Source organism: Macaca thibetana, chromosome 1, assembly GCF_024542745.1.
Source record: "Macaca thibetana thibetana isolate TM-01 chromosome 1, ASM2454274v1, whole genome shotgun sequence".
In the NCBI taxonomy this organism is placed as follows: domain Eukaryota; kingdom Metazoa; phylum Chordata; class Mammalia; order Primates; family Cercopithecidae; genus Macaca; species Macaca thibetana.
In genome coordinates this window covers 11,417,505-11,436,241 of record NC_065578.1, presented here as the reverse complement: position 1 = coordinate 11,436,241, position 18,737 = coordinate 11,417,505, and the positions used below count along the sequence as shown (strand labels likewise).

The 18,737-nt window shown below is 47.7% G+C and overlaps 1 protein-coding gene and 1 pseudogene across 5 annotated transcripts in view; one reads left to right on the top strand and one right to left on the bottom strand.

Moving 5' to 3' along the window:
• The window catches only part of VPS13D (vacuolar protein sorting 13 homolog D), a 282,995-nt gene extending 273,512 nt beyond the window's left edge, over positions 1–9,483 (bottom strand). For all 5 annotated transcript variants that reach the window (XM_050787581.1, XM_050787591.1, XM_050787600.1 and 2 more), the window contains exons 1-2: positions 9,409–9,483; positions 4,723–4,895 (exon numbers count right to left, since the gene is read on the bottom strand). In XM_050787581.1, coding sequence (XP_050643538.1) covers positions 4,723–4,819 — 97 coding nt within the window. In that variant the 5' untranslated portion in view covers positions 4,820–4,895; positions 9,409–9,483. The remainder of the gene's footprint in view (positions 1–4,722; positions 4,896–9,408) is intronic.
• A 7,234-nt stretch (positions 9,484–16,717) lies between these two features.
• On the top strand, positions 16,718–16,843 carry LOC126945167 (uncharacterized; annotated as a pseudogene).
• The last annotated feature ends 1,894 nt before the right edge of the window (positions 16,844–18,737 follow it).

The window sequence follows — 18,737 nt, the reverse complement described above, 5'->3', positions numbered from 1 at the left end:
CAGGTGATCCACCTGCCTCAGCCTCCCAAAGTGCTGGGATTACAGGCGTGAGCCACCTACCTTCTGGCCCCAAACCATTTCAAAAACACCCTGCAAGTTTTCAGCCTCTGCTCACAGGGTGCATTCCACCTGGAATGTGGGGACCTGCCCAGTGCCACCTATGGAAATCCTGCTAAAATCCACTCAAGACTGGGTGCAGTGGCTCACGCCTATAATCCCAGCACTTTGGGAGGCCAAGGCAGGAGGACTGCTTGAGCCCAAGTGTTCAAGGCCAGCCTTGGCAACATGGTAAAACCCTATCTCTACAAAAAAATAAAACAAATAGCTGGACCTATGGTGGTACATGCCTGTAGTCCCAGCTACTCAGGAGGCTGAAATGGAAAGATCGCTTGAGCCCAGAGAGGTTAAGGGTGCAGTGAGCTGTGATGGTGCCACTGCACTCCTGGGGTGATAGAGCAAGACCCTGTCTCCAAAAAAAAAAAAAAAAAAAGAAAAAGAAAAAGAAAAAGAAAGAAAAAGAAAACGATCCACTCAAAAAGCTATCTCCATAACCTTCCCAGAGTCCTACAGGCAGAATGGACAGCTCTCTTCCTTCACACCCCCTCATATGATGCCTGTATTTCCAGAATAACCATTTAATCTATACTTCCTTGTATTACTCTATAATTTGTCCCCCAAAGAGGTTAACAGTCCTCTAAGATCAGGGACTATAGAGGTGGAATAAGATGGGCGCGGTGGTTCATGCCCATAATCCCAGCACTTTAGGAGGCCAAGCAGGAGGATCACTTGAGCCCAGAGTTGCAGACCAGCCTAGGCAACATAGTGAAACCCTGTCTCTACGAAAAATAAAAAATTACCCAGGCATGGTGGCATGCACCTATAGTCCCAGCTACCCTGGAGGCTAAGGCAGGAGGATCGCTTGAGCCCAAAAGTTCAAGGCTGCAGTGAGCTATGATCCTACTACTGCATTCTAGCCTGGGTAACAGAGTGAGACTCTCTCTCAAAAGAAAAAAAAAAAAAAAAAAAAAAGAATAGCAGCTACCATTTAGTGTGGTCTTACTGTGTCCATGCACTTCACACACATTATCTCATTTAATCCTCACAACAATACAAATAAATAATAGTAGTTTCTCCCTGATAACTTTTATATTTTTAGTAGAGATGGGGTTTCACCATGTTGCCCAGGCTGGTCTAGAACTCCTGGCTTCAAGTGATCTGCCCACCTTGGCCTCCCAAAGTGCTGGAATTACAGGTGTGAGCCACCATGCCCAGCATCAATAAATGTTTTTGAATGACTGAACAATGAACTTTTTTTTTTTTGAAACAGGGTCTTGCTCTGTTGCCCAGGCTGGAGTGCAATGGCAAGAACACAGCTCAGTGCAGCCTCGACCTCCTAGGCTCAAGCAATCCTCCCACCTGAGCCTCCCAAGTAGCTGGAACCACAGGTGTGCACCACAACACTCAGCTAATTTTTTTTTTTTTTTTTCAGAGAAGGGATCTCACCATGTTGCCCAGGCTAGTCTTAAACTTCTGGCCTCAGGTGATCCTCTGGCCTTGGCCTCCCGAAGTGCTAGGATTACAGGCGTGAGCCACCACACCCAGCCTCAATAAATGTTTTTGAATGACTGAACAAGCGAAAATTTTGGGGGGGAAAGGGTCTTGCTCTGTCACACAAGCTAGAGTGTAGTGGAGGGAACACAACTCCATGCAACCTCAACCTCTCCAGCTCAAGCGATCCTCCCACCTCAGCCTCCCAAGTAGCTGGGACCACAGGCACGCGTCACCACACCCAACTAATTTTTTTTTTTTTTTTTTTTTTGTAGAAAAGGGATCTCACCATGTTGCCCAGGCTAGTCTTGAACTCCTGGCTTCAGGTGATCCTCTCATGTTACTTTGTATTTTGTTTATTGTCTTTAAGTCTATCTCCATTCTTAAACAACTCATGTTACTTTGCATTTTGCTACTTTTCATATGTGGATACAATCATATATATATATATATACACACACACACACACACACACACACGTATATACAATCTCTTTGAAGTCCAAACTGCCAGCCAATCCAATCACACAGTGATGACCATGAGGATGGATGATGATAGCTAACATTGTCTGAGAGCCTACAATATACCAAGAACAGCTCTAAGCTCTCTGACCCACATTAATTTCTCAGTCCTCAGAACCTCACGAGATAGTTAATATTATCTCCAATTCACAGAAAGGGAGAGTGAAGCATGAAGAAACTGAGTAACCTGCCCACGTTACTGGTAAATGGAAGAACTGTGATTCAAACACATAGTTTAGCTAAAAGAATCAATACCCTTGACCACTATTTCAGTCCCCTTTGCATCTCTCAAAGCATCTAGAACAGTAAATATCTGTAGATAGATTGAAATGACATTCTCGGCTGGGTGCAGTGGATGACGCCTGTAATCCCAGCACTCTGGGAGGCCCAGGTGGGAGGATCACTTGAGCTCAGAAGTTCGAGACCTGCCTGAGCAACATGGCGAAACCCCATCTCCACCAAAAAAATACAAAAATTAGCTGGGCGTGGTGTTGCATGCCTGTGGTCCCAGCTACTTGGGAGGCTGAGGCAGGAGGATTGCTTGAGCCCAGAAGGTCAAGGTGGCAGTGAGGTGCAATCACGCCACTGCACTCCTGCCTGGGCGACAGAAAGAAACCCTGTCTCAAAAAACAGGAAGAACATTCTCATTCCTATCTAGTACCCTCTCTATCCCCACACACTGCTTAACTGTGTCCGAGATGAACAAGCAGATGAACCAACTTCTTTACGAAGCCATTCCCTCAGTACACTTCCGTGCTCCCAAGATGTTTCTGGCCAAGCTCTGTGATGTGCTTTGGATCCATAAGCATCAGGTACCATACTAACACTAGTTATGAAAGAAAAAGTATTTTTCTATCCTGCAGAGAAATATTGTTCAAGTTCAACAGGTTCATTAAAAGCCATAAAGAATAATGTTTTTAGAAAGGAAATAAGGGCAGAAAAGCAGTTTAAGGTACCAGATAAACAGAGTTGTTGTTACAAGATATATTCTAAAACTGCTGAGCAATGTTAGTACGACTCTGTAACACATCAGATATCATCCATTTCTATTTATTCATTTCTTCGGCAAATGCTGTTGCCATATCACTCCCGACAGAACCAGCTCTTTGATAGCAGGGTCACAGTCTGCAGCTGTCTTTCTAGGCCCTGTTACCTACACCTCATACGACGTAGTTAGCTTCACAGTGGTCTGAAAACTTCAATGAGAGACCAGAGAGGTGAACTTGACACTACTATTCGCACTCTGAACGCAGCCTCTTCCCTGACAGACTGCTCACTCTCGCTTTCCACTTAGCTCCTGTTTCAGGACAAGAGGAAAACCAGAATAGGAAAGGAAAGGAAGAGAGTGGGGAGGCATAACCATGACAGCTCTGCCCATGGCCTATCACTGCCATAATCATTTGGTTAGAAAAACATGGAAAGCAACACTTTTTTTTTTTTTTTTTTTTTTTTGCAATGGAGTTTCACTCTTGTTGCCCAGGCTGGAGTGCAGTGGTGTGATCGCAGCTCACTGCAACCTCCACCTTCCGGTTTCAAGCGGTTCTCCTGCCTCAGCCTCCCGAGTAGCTGGGATTACAGGCGCCTGTCACCACGCACAGCTAATTTTTGTATTTTTAGCAGAGAGCGGTTCCATGTTCGCCAGGCTGGTCTCAAACTCCTGACCTCAGGTGATCCGCCTGCCTCCGCCTCCCAAAGTGCTGGGATTACAAGCGTGAACCACCATGCCCCGCCGGAAAGCAACACATTTAAAGGAACAGGTGAACCACTGGTACTCTATTCTCAGACTACGCAAACAGCTGTGTCACTGTTCTCCCTAACCTGTCCTGGTCCACTTACCAAAACTCACATCCACGAAGGTGAGGTTTCACTGTATTTGAAGTCTCCTTCCCATTTCCTATGATTTTACACACTTGCAGACTGACTTTCTTCTCTTCCTACATATGTTAAAAAGCTCCATTTTGAGTTGAGCAAAGAGAATTTAAATTAAAACAAGGAAAGGGAGAAAATGCAGCTTTCAAATTCCCATGCCAAATCAGGGACTGCATTTACCAAGTCTAGGCCTGTAAAGGGTAAAATGTCTCAAGCTTCAGGTACTTTACTATTAAGCAAGCCAAAACCTCAGAAATTCTGTTGAACACCTCACAGTAATCAATTTTAAAACTTTTATTGAGCGCCTACTATATGCCAGCAGACTAGGGACTTTAAATGTTATTCCAGTTGATCCTTATAGCAACCCTCTGGAGGTATCTCTGTCTAAAGAAACTGAGGCTTAGAATTTCAATATGAGCTATTGTTCATATAGCCAATAAATGACAAAACAGTATTTGAAGCCAAAATCAATGCTACTGTCAGTACATTGTGGTTGCCTCCATAAAGCTTCATAAAGCTAAAAAATTAACTGGGACTAAGCACAGTCACCAGTAGTATAGCTTATTTTGCTTTTTTTTTTTTATATTTAATAGTTCCTTAAAATCTATAACAATATAGCTATAAAGTTACTCTGTAATAATCATCAGGGTCATATGGGACCTTTTTACACACATTTAGTACAAAGCCATCTGGGCATTAAGTTTTAAGATTCTCAGTACAAAAAAAAAATACAAAAACAGAAATGCCACCTGTAAAGCTGTACCTCACCCAGAGAAATACTCACCTTTGAGAAGTGCAACTGAGAGCTGGTCGGTGTTCAGGTTATTGACATATTTCCCCAAATAGGTATTGAGAACCCAGGCTACAAGGCCTTCCAACATGACTGTATCCTCAGGAAAAGGTGTTTAGAAATCATGGATCATTCTTTATTTCTCTCTTTCATGGTCATAGAAAAATCTGTCAAAGGAAAATAATGAAAATCAACATAAAAACTGAATGATTTCCTCCTCTACCTGCCTGAAGGTAGATGAATGCAAAGAACAGGCTGGAGTGCAGCGGCACGATCTCGGCTCTCTGCAATCTCTGCCTCCCGGGTTCAAGCGATTCTTCTGCCTCAGCCTCCCCAGTAGCTGGGATGACAGGTGCCCACCACCACACCCAGCTGATTTTTTCTGTTTTTAGTAGAGATGGGGTTTCACTGTGTTGACTAGCCTGGTCCCAAACTCCTGACCTCAGGTGATCCACCCGCCTCAGCCTCCCAAAGTGCTGGGATTACAGGCGTGAGCCACTGCACCTGGCCACAGATGTTTTAAAAGATGAGGCAAGAAGCTCTGTAAGATGCCCCCTTCAGTAACTGGAGGCAAAGCAAAACATCTACATTCTGATGCTGCTTCAGGGAATAGTCACTCTTAAATTTACCAAAAATTACCTACAACTCAAAGCTGTCTATCTTTTCAGTGTAACTGTCCATTGCTCACTTACGGTGATTTACCTCGGGATTAGACCACCCTGATCAGAGGTTCTCATATGGGCATAATTTAGTAATGTCCAGAGGCATTTTTGATCATGACTTAGGGGCTGCTACCAGCATCTTGTGAATAAAGACCATGGAAGCTGCTAAACCTAAAATGCACAAGACAGCTCCCACAGCAAAGAATTATCCAACCCGAATGTCAACAGAGCCAACGTTAAGAAACCTTATCCTAGATTAAGACAGAAAATGCCCTAGGAGATTGTCCAAATGAAATTCATGAAAGAGGCCGGGGGTGGTGGCTCACGCCTGGAATCCCAGCACTTTGGGAGGCCAAAGCAGGTGGATCACCTGAGGTCAGGAGTTCAAAACCAACCTGGCCAACATGGTGAAACCCTTTCTCTACCAAAACTACAAAACTTAGCCAGGCATGGTGGCAGGCACCTGTAATCCCAGCTACTCGGGAGGCTGAGGCAGGAGAATCCCTTGAACCCGGGAGGCGGAGGTTGCAGTTAGCCAAGATCATACCACTACATTCCAGCCTGGGTAACAGAGTGAGACTCCATCTCAAAGAAAAAAAAAGAAAAAGAAAAAGAAATTGATGAAAGAAACCTGAGTAAAGTTGGGGGTGGGGGGAGAATTCACATTCTTTAATGATCCTCATTTAGGCCACCCAAATTAAATGTCTCAAATTTGTTCATGAGAATCACTTATACAATCATATACATGGGAGAGACACAACAGTGCTTTACCACTGTTCTTAAATGTCCTGGAACTGCATTACTGGTACCTGGGCACCAGATGACGCTGATATAATGAACAATCTTAGTCAATTATTACAAACCAAACTCCAGAAAGCCTCTGACTCCAGCCACAGTATTTAGATGTGGTAGGTACTACTGCCCATTATAATAACTGGTGTTTACCAGTATTAGCAAAAAAAAAAGTAATTTTAGTATTACAAAAAGTCAACATGAGGGAAACTGCGACACAAAAGTTTAACTGGGTTCTCAGATTGCTCAGCTAGAAGATCCCAGTGGAAACTGTGAGCCTCAAATCTTGCTCTGATCCACCATGTCAGTCATCAGCCACCCTGCCAGGCACTACAGATTTGCCACGGCACACACCCCACTGGAGCCAGCCTACTTTCAGGATCCTTTCCAAGCACACTGCCCCACCTCTAGTGATTCATCTTAGTGCCAGAAGACACACCTGTCCCAACTGCGAGGCTGCCATCCAGCAACTACCTGAAGCACAAGGCCTCCATCAGAAGGAACTCAGTCTCCTAGAAAAACTGGCTTTCGTTTGTCAACAATATCTTGTACTTCCAGAGAAGATTCACTTTTGTTGTCAACAGTGACAGTAAAAAGAAAAAAACAGGCCAGGCGCAGTGGTTCACGCCTGTAATGCCAGCACTTTGGGAGGCTGAGGCGGGCGGATCACGAGGTCGGGAGATCAAGACCATCCTGGCTAACACGGTGAAACCCCGTCTCTACTAAAACTACAAAAAATTAGCCGGGCGTGGTGGCGGGCGCCTGTAGTCCCAGCTACTCGGGAGGCTGAGGCAGGAGAATGGCATGAACCCAGGAGTCGGAGCTTGCAGGGAGTCAAGATCTTGCCACTGCACTCCAACCTGGGAGACAGAGCGAGACTCTGTCTCAAAAAAAAAAAAAAAAAAAAAAAAGGAAAGAAGGAAAAAAACAGCATTTGGTAAAATATTTGCCCAATTCCTTTCCAAAGATTTTTTTTTTTCCGCAAATGGAATATAAAGATACTTTTTAAGGGTAGAGTTATATAAAACTAATTATTGGCTACATTTGTTTAAAAAGGGTTATAAGAACAATTTTTTAAAAACCAATGATCAACAGTCTGAGTAAAAGAAACATTTCTCGGCCGGGCACGGTGGCTCAAGCCTGTAATCCCAGCACTTTGGGAGGCCGCGACGGGCGGATCACGAGGTCAGGAGATCGAGACCATCCTGGTTAATACGGTGAAACCTCGTCTCTACTAAAAAGTACAAAAAACTAGCCGGGCGAGGTGGCGGGCGCCTGTAGTCCCAGCTACTTGGGAGGCTGAGGCAGGAGAATGGCGTGAACCCGGGAGGCGGAGCTTGCAGTGAGCTGAGATCTGGCCACTGCACTCCAGCCTGGGCGACAGAGCGAGACTCCGTCTCAAAAAATAAAAAAAAAAACAAAGAAACATTTCTCTATTGTAACTTTTTTTTTTTCTGGAGACAGAGTGTTGCTCCCCCGCCCAGGCTGGAGAGCAGTGATGGGATCTCGGCTCACTGCAACCTCCATCTCCTGGGTTCAAGCGATTCTCCTACCTCAGCCTCCTGAGTAGCTGGGATTACAGGCACCTGCCACCATCCCAGCTAATTTTTGTATTTTTAGTAGAGACAGGGTTTCATTATGTTGGCCAGGCTGGTCTGAACTCCCGACCTCAAGTGATCTGCCCACTTTGGCCTCCCAAAGTGCTGGGATTACAAGCGTGAGCCACCGTGCCTTGCCACTATTGTAACTTTAAAGGAGTAAATTTGTGAAAACCAAATGTGAAACTGACTAATCTCACTATGGGGACTCCAAACAAACTTAAGAAGCCAAGGTCAGAGTACTCTTTATTTTTGTAGTTATTGCCATTAATTTCGGCCCCAAATGCCAACTCTCTGAGTGCCAACTACCAATTATCTCCAAATCAAGGGAAACAACTGTCAGTTTGTAAACAAGTTCAGGCCCTACCCTACTTGCCCTAAATGGAAAAGAATGCAAAGCACAGATTTTAAAAGCATGAGCGGTTAGCACTGTAAGGCGCCCTGGTCGGTAAAATTGAGGCCCAAACCAGAAAGCACCCATGATTTGCTCTGCTAAGCATCTAGACCCAGCTTGAGGCCACTTCAAGGATTCCCTTGAGGAATTCAGTGTCAGCAAGGGCCGCCAGACTGGTCAGAATCCCAAAGTGTTTACACTCCGGTCCATCAGGGCTTCTGGGCAGCTGCCTGGCACTAACCCCCACCTGGGCTCCCCTACCCAGTGGGGCGGGTGACAGTAGGGATCAGTGCTGAGCCCACGGGCGGGCAGACAGCCGGGCATGACCTTGAGCCAGGCCCCTCCCCTGAGGAGCGGCCAGACCGGGAATAGGAAGGACTGGCAACCGGACCTGGGCGTCCCTCCCCGAGGCGGCCGGTACTGAGCGCTGCCAGCGCCAGGGAGCTCCAAAACCGGGGCGGGGGCGGCTGTCCGACCGGTGGCCCCACAGGGACGGCACTGCCCGGAAGGCGACGCTCCCACAACCTTCCCGCCCCCAGCTCTCGGAACCCTCAGCCCCCTCCAGGGAAAAGAGACACAACCACCCAGGTAAAACCTGGAGGGAACGGCGCCGGGATCCCACACCTAGGAGGAGTGGCTGGGCCAGGGCGTGACCCTGGGGGGCAAAAGGTAAAGAGAAGTTTTAGGCCTGATATCTCCGCCCCAGAGTGTGACCTCGGGTGGCTGATTAAGGCTAAGGCATTCTAGGGAACTGACACCCCACTCCTGGGCGTAATGTGGGGAACTCGCACACTAGGGTCCTGCATTGAGACTACGGCTCAGGCGGACAGGCGCGGACTGACATCTCCCAATTCCAGGGCGCCAGGCTGCTGGGACCCCAGAAAGTGTGCCGGCGTCCAGCAGGGGCTCGGGCTCCCCAGGACACGGACGTCGGGGTTCCCAGAGGTTCAGCCAACTCCGAGCCTGTGCCTGGGGTGCTCGCGGGGACTCGGACGCAGGGGTCCCCGGAGGTGGCGGGCTCGGGGCCTTCGAAGGAGCAGACGCCCCAGGGTTACCCCGAGGGGCTCAGACCAAGGCCGGACGACAGGGCCCCCAGGCTCCCAGCATCGCTCTCCCCCAGGGTGGGCCCGGGCCCCCAGGTCTAGGCGGAGCTCTAGCGGCGGCCCGTGGATCCGCGCCGGCCCTGCAGTTCCCGGCCCGGGCACCGCCCGACGCGGCGCCGCTCGGCCCCTACCTGTCCCGGGCCGCCCGCTCCAGCCCGGCGCTGCGCGGCGCTTCCTCCCCGCCGCTCCTCAATGGCGCAGGCCCGCGGCGCTCAGCCGGCCCCGACGCGACCAATCGAGCGGCCGACGCGCCGATGCCTGGCCAGCCGAGCGCCGAGTTATCGAGGAGGCGCCCCCTGGCGCCGGCGACCGCTCCTGCAGGGCTGCGGGCCCCTCCAGGGTTTGCGAACACTGGGGCCTATTTTATAGGTGGGGAAACTGAGTCCCAAGGGAGGGCAGGGCCACAAATGACTTTGGTTCAGACAGCATGGGAACCCAGGATTCTTCCCACCTACAACCACCCTGCCTTCCATCCACGCGAAAGGTGCAATCGGCCGTCCGTCTGGGCCACTCCCCCGCAGTCCGTTCCCAACTTCGCAGCCACAGGGGCCTGTGAATTCAGACCCTGCCCTTCCCTGCTTAAAATGGCGTCCCAACCGTACTTCAATTAAAACCCACCTCCTTACAGAGCTGCCACCAAGGTCCCACTAGATCCGGTCCCTTCCCATTTCAGCCACTTTTTCCCCGGCCGCTCTTGCCCCGGCATCCTTCAGTTTCTGCCGCTGGAACTGTACATTTGCCGTTCTGTCTACCTAGGACCCTTCTCCCCAGACCAATAGAAATACAATGCCAGCCACATAGGCAATTTACATTTACTAGTTGGTACATTTTTTTAAAACGAAAAAGAAGAAAATGAACTTCATTTTAATATATTTAATCTAATATGTTCAAAATATGATCATCTCAACATGTAGCCAAAAGAAAAAATCAGTAATACAATATGTTAATTTTTTTATAAGAAGTTTTTGAAATTCAGGTATATTTTATATTTGCTGCACATCTCAGTACAAACTAGCCACGATTCCAGTGCTCAAAAGCCTCATGTGGCCAATCCAGAGCTACAGAATAGCTCTGGATATTAATATAGCTGACTCCCTCTGGCTTCAGATGTTGCACTCAGAGAAGACTTTTGCCTATCTACAGTTTCATTATGACTCACGCCTGTAATCCCAACACTTCAGGAGGCTGAGGGGGGCAGATCACTTGAGGTCAGGAGTCTGAGACCAGCCTGGCCCACATAGTGGAAGCCCCATCTCTACTAAAACTACAAAAATTAGCCGGGCGTGGTGGTGCACACCTGTAGTCCCAGCTACTGGGGAAGCTGAGACAGGAGAATCCTTTGAACCTGGGAGGCCGAGGTTGCAATGAGCCGAGATCGCCCCTCTGCTCTCCAGACAGAGCGAGACTCCCTCTCAAAAACAAAAATAAAAATAAAGTTCCATTCTCCATTACCCTGTTGTATTTTCTTCATGGAACCTAATATTCCCTGAGCTTATCTTAGTTGTTTATACATATGTTGTTCATTCCCTAGTACCTTGAAAACAGAGATTTTATCCCTTTCACAGTGTTTCTTCAACACCTAAACATTACCTAGCACAGAAAAGACTCAATAAGTGTGTATGAATGAACAACTGAACACTTCCTCCTTGCATTATCACAAGAAGGGCAAGAGGGAGACCTCAGGCTCATATAAAGTCAGAAGATGCAGGAAGCAGGACGGCAAGCTTACAATCATGTATTTACCATGATAATTACCACCCCTCATGATGCTAAGCTAATGAGGGTGCATATGGACTGACTCACTCCTGAGCCGGACCAGGGTTCCTGTATGGTGGGATCAACCTCTCAGAATCTGGATGCTGGGTCTCCTCTGGGGCTGAGGTTAGGGAGTAAAACCTGGAACTCCACAGACAGAAGGGGGAAGGAAGGCCGTCCTTCAGAGGTGAAGGACGTTGAAGTCCAGATCACCTAGCACAGACACCTGGCTGTGCCTGGGAAGCTTGTTAGAAATGCACATGGCCCAGGTCAGGCACAGCGGCTCACGCCTGTAATCTCAGCACTTTGGGAGGCAGATTTGGGTGGATAACTTGAGGTCAGGAGTTCAAGACCAGCCTGACCAACATGGAGAAACCCTGTCTCTACTAAAAGTACAAAATTAGCTGGACAGGGTGGTGAGTGCCTGTAATCCCAGCTACTCAGGAGGCTGAGGCAGGAGAATTGCTTGAACCTAGGAGGTGGAGGTTACTGTGAGCTGAGATTGCGCTATTTCACTCCCGCCTGGGCAATAGAGCAAGACTCTGTCTCAAAATAAAAAAATAAATAAGCATATGGCCAGTCGCCGTGGCTCACGCCTGTAATCCCAGCACTTTGGGAGGCCAAGGCAGGCAGATCACCTGAGGTCAGGAATTCAAGACCAGCCTGGCCAACATGGCAAAACCCCGTCTCTACTAAAAATACAAAAATTAGCCAGGCATGGTGGCAGGTGCCTGTAATCCCAGCTACTCAGGAGGCTAAGGCAGGAGAATTGCTTGAACCCGGGAGGCAGAGGTTGCAGTGAGCCGAGATCTCACCATTGCACTCCAGCCTGGGCAACAGAGAGAGACTCCATCTCAAAAAAAAAATCCAAAAATAAATAAATAAATAACCTGCACAGGGCCCTGCACCGTGGCTCACACCTGTAATCCTAGCACTTAGGGAGGCCGAGGAGGTGGTGGGGATTGCTTGAGGCCAGGAATTCAAGAGCAGCCTGTGCAACATAAGGAGACCCCAATCTCTACAAAAACTTAAAAATGAAAAAATTAGCTGGGCATGGTGACGCCTGCCTGTACTCCCAACTACTGGGAGCAGGAAGCAGGAGGATTCCTTGAGCCCATGAGTTCAAGGTTACAGTGAGCAATGATCATGCCTGTGCACTCCAGCCTGGGCAACAGAGACCCTGTCTCAAAAAATAAAAAACACAAATTCCTGGGCACCATTCATTCGACCAGTATGACTGAAAATCTTGGTGCCCTCAGTTTCCCATAAATGTTTAAATATACATTTACCATACAGCAATCCCACCACTAGATATTACCCAAGAGATATTAAAACATATGCCCACACCAAGACTTATACATGAATGCTCATAGCAGCTTTATTCATAAAAGCCAAAAAAAAAAATCAACATGTCCATCAATAGGAGAGTGGATAAACAAATTGCAATATACTCATACAATGGAGCACTACTCAGCAATAAAAAGGAACAAACTACTGACGCAAGGACGATCTGGAGGAACCTCAAAAGTATTAGCTATGTGGAAAAAGACTACAAAGACCACATACCATAATGATTTCATTTCTACGAAATTCCAGAAAAGACAAAACTGTCAGAGGGACTATAGGCTACAGTACCTGTGCACTACGACACCCGGCTAATTTTTGTTTTTTTGAGACAGAGTCTTACTCTGTTGCCCAGGCTGGAGTGCAGTGACACCATCTTGGCTCACTGCAGCCTCTGCCTCCCAGGTTCAAACAATTCTATGCCTCAGCCTCCCGAGGAGCTGGGATTCCTGACATGCACCACCACGCCCAGCTAATTTTTGTATTTTTAGTAGAGACGGGGTTTTGCCATGTTGTCCAGGCTGGTCTCGAACCCCTGAGCTCAAGCATTCCTCCCACCTTGGCCTCCCAAAGTGCTGGGATTACAGGCATGAGACATTGCTTTGACAAATAATTGTATATATTTATGGGGTACAGTGCACTGTTTGGATATCTATTTACAATGTGGAATGATTAAATCAAGCTAATGAACAAATTCATCAGCTAACATTTTTTTGTGGATGAAAACACTTAAAACCTACTCTTTCAGCAATTCTGAAATATGCAATGTATTATTTCTTATAGTCACCATTCTGAGCAATAGATCACTATAGCTTCTTTCTCTTGTCTAACTGAAACTTTATACTCTTTGTTTTGTTTCTTTTTTTTTTTTTTTTTTTTTTTTGAGACAGAGTCTCTGTCACCCAGTTGCCCAGGCTGGAGTGCAGTGGCATGATCTCAGCTCACTGCAACCTCTGCCTCCCGGGTTCAAGCGATTCTCCTGTCTCAGCCTCCCAAGTAGTTGAGATTACAGATATGTACCACGACGCCCGGCTAATTTTTGTATTTTTAGTAGAGATGGTGTTTCATCATGTTGGCCAGGCTGGTCTCAAACTCCTAGCCTCAAGTAATCCACCCGCCTCAGCCTCCCAAAGTGCTGGGATTACAGGCGTGAGCCACCACACCTGGCCGAAGCTTTATACTCTTTGGTAGACAGCCCCAAGTTCCCAACCCAAGAGTTTCTGGGACTCCCAGAATCTCTAGAGAGAGAAGAGTGTCTTTTCATAGGTTCCTGAGATGACTGGTGGCTGAAAGCCCCTCGATAGCTTCAGAATGCAGCTGGTTGCCAGAGGGAGCAACCATGTTATTAGAGAGAGGGTGGGCCTATCTCACGTAAAAACACACACACTCTTCCACCGCCTCTGGCCTCCGGGAAGGATTGGAGATTAAGTTCAATCACCAATGGCCAATGATTTAGTCAATCATGCCCACATAAAAACCCTAAAGGTGGCTGGGCGCGGTGGCTCACGCCTGTAATCCCAGCACTTTGGGAGGCACAGGCGGGCAGATCACAAGGTCAGGAGATCGAGACCATCCTGGCTTACGCGGCGAAACCCTGTCTCTAATAAAAATACAAAAAAATTCGCCAGGCGTGGTGGCATGGTCTTAGTTACTTGGGAGGCTGAGGCAGGAGAATGGTGTGAACCTGGGAGGCGGAGCTTGCAGTGAGCTGAGATTGGGCCACTGCACTCCAGCCTGGGCGACAGAGAAAGACTCCATCTCAAAAAAAAAAAAAAAAAGAGGCCGAGCGCGGTGGCTCACGCCTGTAATCCCAGCACTTTGGGAGGCGGAGGCGAGGTCAGGAGATCCAGACCATCCTCTCTAACACGGTGTAAAACCCGATTGTATGTTCTATTTACCGAGATAGGAGAAAACCGCCTTACGAGAAAACCTCCTTAGGAGAAAACTCCTTAGGGCTGAAGGTGGGACTTGCTAGCAGCAATACTGCTCTTTATGCACTAAAAAGGTTTATGGAGGCCGGGCGCGGTGGCTCAAGCCTGCAATCCCAGCACTTTGGGAGGCCGAGACGGGCGGATCACGAGGTCAGGAGATCGAGACCATCCTGGCTAACACGGTGAAACCCCGTCTCTACTGAAAATACGAAAAACTAGCCGGGCGAGGTGGCGGGTGCCTGTAGTCCCAGCTACTCGGGAGGCTGAGGCAGGAGAATGGCGTAAACCCGGGAGGCGGAGCTTGCAGTGAGCTGCGATCCGGTCACTGCACTGCAGCCTGGGCGACAGAGCGAGACTCCGTCTCAAAAAAACAACAACAACAAAAAAAAAAAAAAGGTTTATGGAGATGTTTGCATATGCATATCAAGGCACAGCACTTTTCCTTAAACTTATTCATGTCACAAGATCTTTATTCATATGTCTTTCTGCTGACCTTCTCCCTACTACTCCTATTGTCCTGCCACTTCCCCTTTTCCGAGATGGTAAAGATAATGATCAATAAATACTGAGGGAACTCAGAGACCAGTGCTGGCGTGGGTCCTCTGTATGCTGAGCACCGGTCCCCTGGGCCCACTTTTTCTTTCTCTATACTTTGTCTCTGTGTCTCATTTCTTTTCTCAAGTCTCTTGTTCCACCTAACGAGAAACGCCTACAAGTGTGGAGGGGCAGGCCACCCCTTCATAGAGGGCATGTCAGAGGTCTTCATGGCAGTCCCTCCCATCACAGGCCTCAAGGCCTAGGAGAAAAAAATGGTTTTGTGGGCCAGGCCCAGGGCCTTGCTGCTTTGTGCAGTCTTGAGACTTGGTCCCTGTGTCCCAGCCATGGCTAAAAGGGGCCAACATACACCTCAGGCCATTGCTTCAGAGGGTGCAAGCCCTAAGCCTTGGCAGCTTACACATGGTGTTACGTCTGCAGGTGCACGCAAGTCAGGAATGGAGGTTTGGGAACCTCTCTGCCTAGATTTCAGAGGATATATGGAAACACTAGGCAGAGTTGTGCTGCAGGGTGAAGCCCTCATGGAGAACTTCTGCTAGGGCAGTACACAAGGGAAATGTGGGATGGGAGCCCCCACACAGAGTCCCCACTGGGGCACTGGCTAGTGGAGTTGTGAGAAGAGGGCCACCATCCTCCAGACTCCAGAATGGTAGGACAACTTGCACTGTGCATGTGCAAAAGCTGCAGACACTCAATGCCAGCCAATGAAAGTAGCCAGGAGGGGGACTGTACCCTGCAAAGCCACAGGAGGGGGAGCTGCCCAAGACCATGGGAACCCACCTCTTGACCTGGATGTGAGACATGGAATCAAAGGAGATCATTTTGGAGTTTTAAGATTTGACTGCCCCCACTGGATTTCAGACTTGCATGGGGCCTAGAGCCCATTCATTTTGGCCAATTTCTCCCATTCAGAACAAGTGTATTCACCCAATGCCCTGTTGTATCTGGGAAGTAACTAACTTGCTTTTGATTTTACAGGCTCATAGGCGGAAGTGACTTGCCTTGTCTCAGATGAGACTTTGGACTGTGGACTTTTGAGTTAATGCCGAAAGGAGTTAAGACTTTGGAGGACTGTTGAAAAGGCATGATTGGTTTTGAAATATGAGGACATGAGATTTTGGAGGGGCCAGGGGCAGAATGATATGGTTTGGCAGTGTCCCCACCCAAATCTCATCTTGAATTATAGCTCCCATAATCCCCACGTGTTGTGGGAGAGACCTGGTGGGAGGTAATTAAATCATAGAGGTGTGTTTTTTCCCATACTGTTCTAATGATAGTGAATAAGTCTCATGAGATCTGGTGGTTTTATAAAGTGCAGTTCCCCTGCACACACTCTCTAGCCTGCTACCATGTAAGACATGCCTTTGCTCCTCCTTTGCCTTTTGCCATGATTGTGAGGCCTCCTCAGCCATATGGAACTGTGAGTCTATTAAACCTCTTTTTCCTTATAAATTACCCAGTCTCAGGTATTTCTTCATAGCAGTGTGAAAATGGACTAATACAGACACCTTGCTTTCTTTTTTGGTTGTAGACATACCAGAGGAAGGTATGCAGGAGATGGGGGTCATTCCTTAATTACCACCCACTTAGATGCATGTTGGCCCAGAAGGAGTAAGTTTTCTGGGACAGGCAGATTTGCAGAACCCAGCTCCACACTCTCCCCACATCAGGTTCCCCCCCACCTGGCCTCCTATATCAGTTTCTGGAATCATCTGGATCACAGGGGATGCAGACAGGTAGCCAAAACACCTGCAGAAATGTTTCTGTTGGCACACACAATGCTCTAAGGTCATTTGAATTACTGAAAACATAGAAAAATCTGGAGATTATACATGAAAATCTATATTTAGGACATCTCTAGAAAAATTAAAGATTTGGCCACTATGGAAACTGCTGAGGGTCCCATGTGTAATGGCTGCAAACAGCATCCTTTGTTGCATGGACAGCCTGATTTTTGCTCTAAGGGACTGTGGAGACAGCCCTTTCCAATGTCTTCAACCTCAGCACTGTCCCCAGCATAGGCTTCAGACAGGCATGCAAGGTGCCTTTGGAAAGCCCCAGGGCACCATGGCCAGGGTTTGCATTGGCCAAGTCATCATGTTCATCCACACCAAGCTGCAGAATAAGGAGTATATGATTGGGGCCCTACGTAGGGGCCACATTCAAGTTCCCTGGCCACCAGAAGATCCACATCTCAAAGAAGTGGGGCTGGCCAGGCCCGGTGGCTCAAGCCTGTAATCCCAGCACTTTGGGAGGCCGAGACGGGCGGATCACGAGGTCAGGAGATCGAGACCATCCTGGCTAACATGGTGAAACCCCATCTCTACTAAAAAATACAAAAAAACTAGCCGGGCGAGGTGGCGAGCGCCTGTAGTCCCAGCTACTCGGGAGGCTGAGGCAGAAGAATGGCGTAAACCCGGGAGGCGGAGCTTGCAGTGAGCTGAGATCCGGTCACTGCACTCCAGCCTGGGCGACAGAGCGAGACTCCGTCTCAAAAAAAAAAAAAAAAAAAAAGAAGTGGGGCTTTACCAAGTTCAATGAGGATGAATTTGAAGATATGGTGGCTGAGAAACAGCTCATCCCAGATGACTGTGGGGTCAAATCCATCACCAGTCATGGTCCCCTGGAGAAGTGGCAAGCCTTGTACTCATGAGGGCTTTCACTGTGCTGCCCCCAATAAATTATGCCCACCATTAAATATCCTACTTCCTGTCCACCCAAAAAAAACAAAACAAAACCAAAAACTGAATGCCTCTTTGCCTACTACATTCATCCAATCATTGACTGTCAAGTGAACACCTACTATGTGCCTGGCACTGTTCTTTTACAGTGAGAGGGCTGGACCAGGTCTCACTGTTGCCCAGACTGGAGTGCAGTGGCACAATCATGGCTCACTGCAGCCTCAATCTTCGGAGCTCAAGTGATCCTCCCACCTCAGCGTCCCAAGTAGCTAAGACCGCAGGTGTGCACACTCAACTAATTTTTTTTTTTTTTTTTTTTTGAGACTCGCTCTGTCACCCGGGCTGGAGTGCAGTGGCGCAATCTCAGCTCACTGCAACCTCTGTCTCCAGGTTCAAGCGATTCTCCTGCCTCAGCCTCCGGAGCACAGGCACGCATCACCATGCCTGGCTAATTTGTGTATTTTTAGTAGAGACAGGGTTTCGCCATGTTGGCCAGGCTGTTTGTGATCCGCCCACCTCAGACTCTCAAAATGCTGGTATAATAGGTGTGATCCACTGCGCCCGGCCCTGGTTAATTTTTTGATTTTTTGTAGAGATGGGTGTGGGGGCTCTCACTATGTTCTGTAGGCTGGTCTCAAACTCCTGGGCTCAAACAATCCACCTGTCTCAGCCTGCCAAAGGGCTGGAATTATAGGAGTGAGCCACCGGCCACCGAGCCTGGCTGCCTGGGACTGTTCTAATCCCATGACTGAGCAAAATAAAGCTCTGCCATCCTAGAGTTTATATTCTAGCAGGAGGTGTAGACAATAAGAAATCAACATAACAGATATGTAAATTATACAGTATTTGAGAAGGTGATAAGTACCGTAAGAGCCCTGTGAGGGGTAGGGGGATCCCAGAGTTGAGGGAGTTGCAATTTTAATTATGAATTAATTTAATTAGATCTTGAAGGCTTTTAACTTTGTAAGGCAGCGCTGTCCAATAGAAATAGAATGCACGCCATATACATAACTTTAAAATTTTCTAGTAGCCAAATCACAGGGTAAAAAGAAACAGGTAAAATGAAGTTAATATCGTATTTAACCTAGTATATCCAAAATAAGACCATTTCAACATGTAAACCAATGTAAAATTACTAACAAGATACTGTATATATAGTTTTTCATAGTGAGTCTTCTATATTTGGTATTTTGT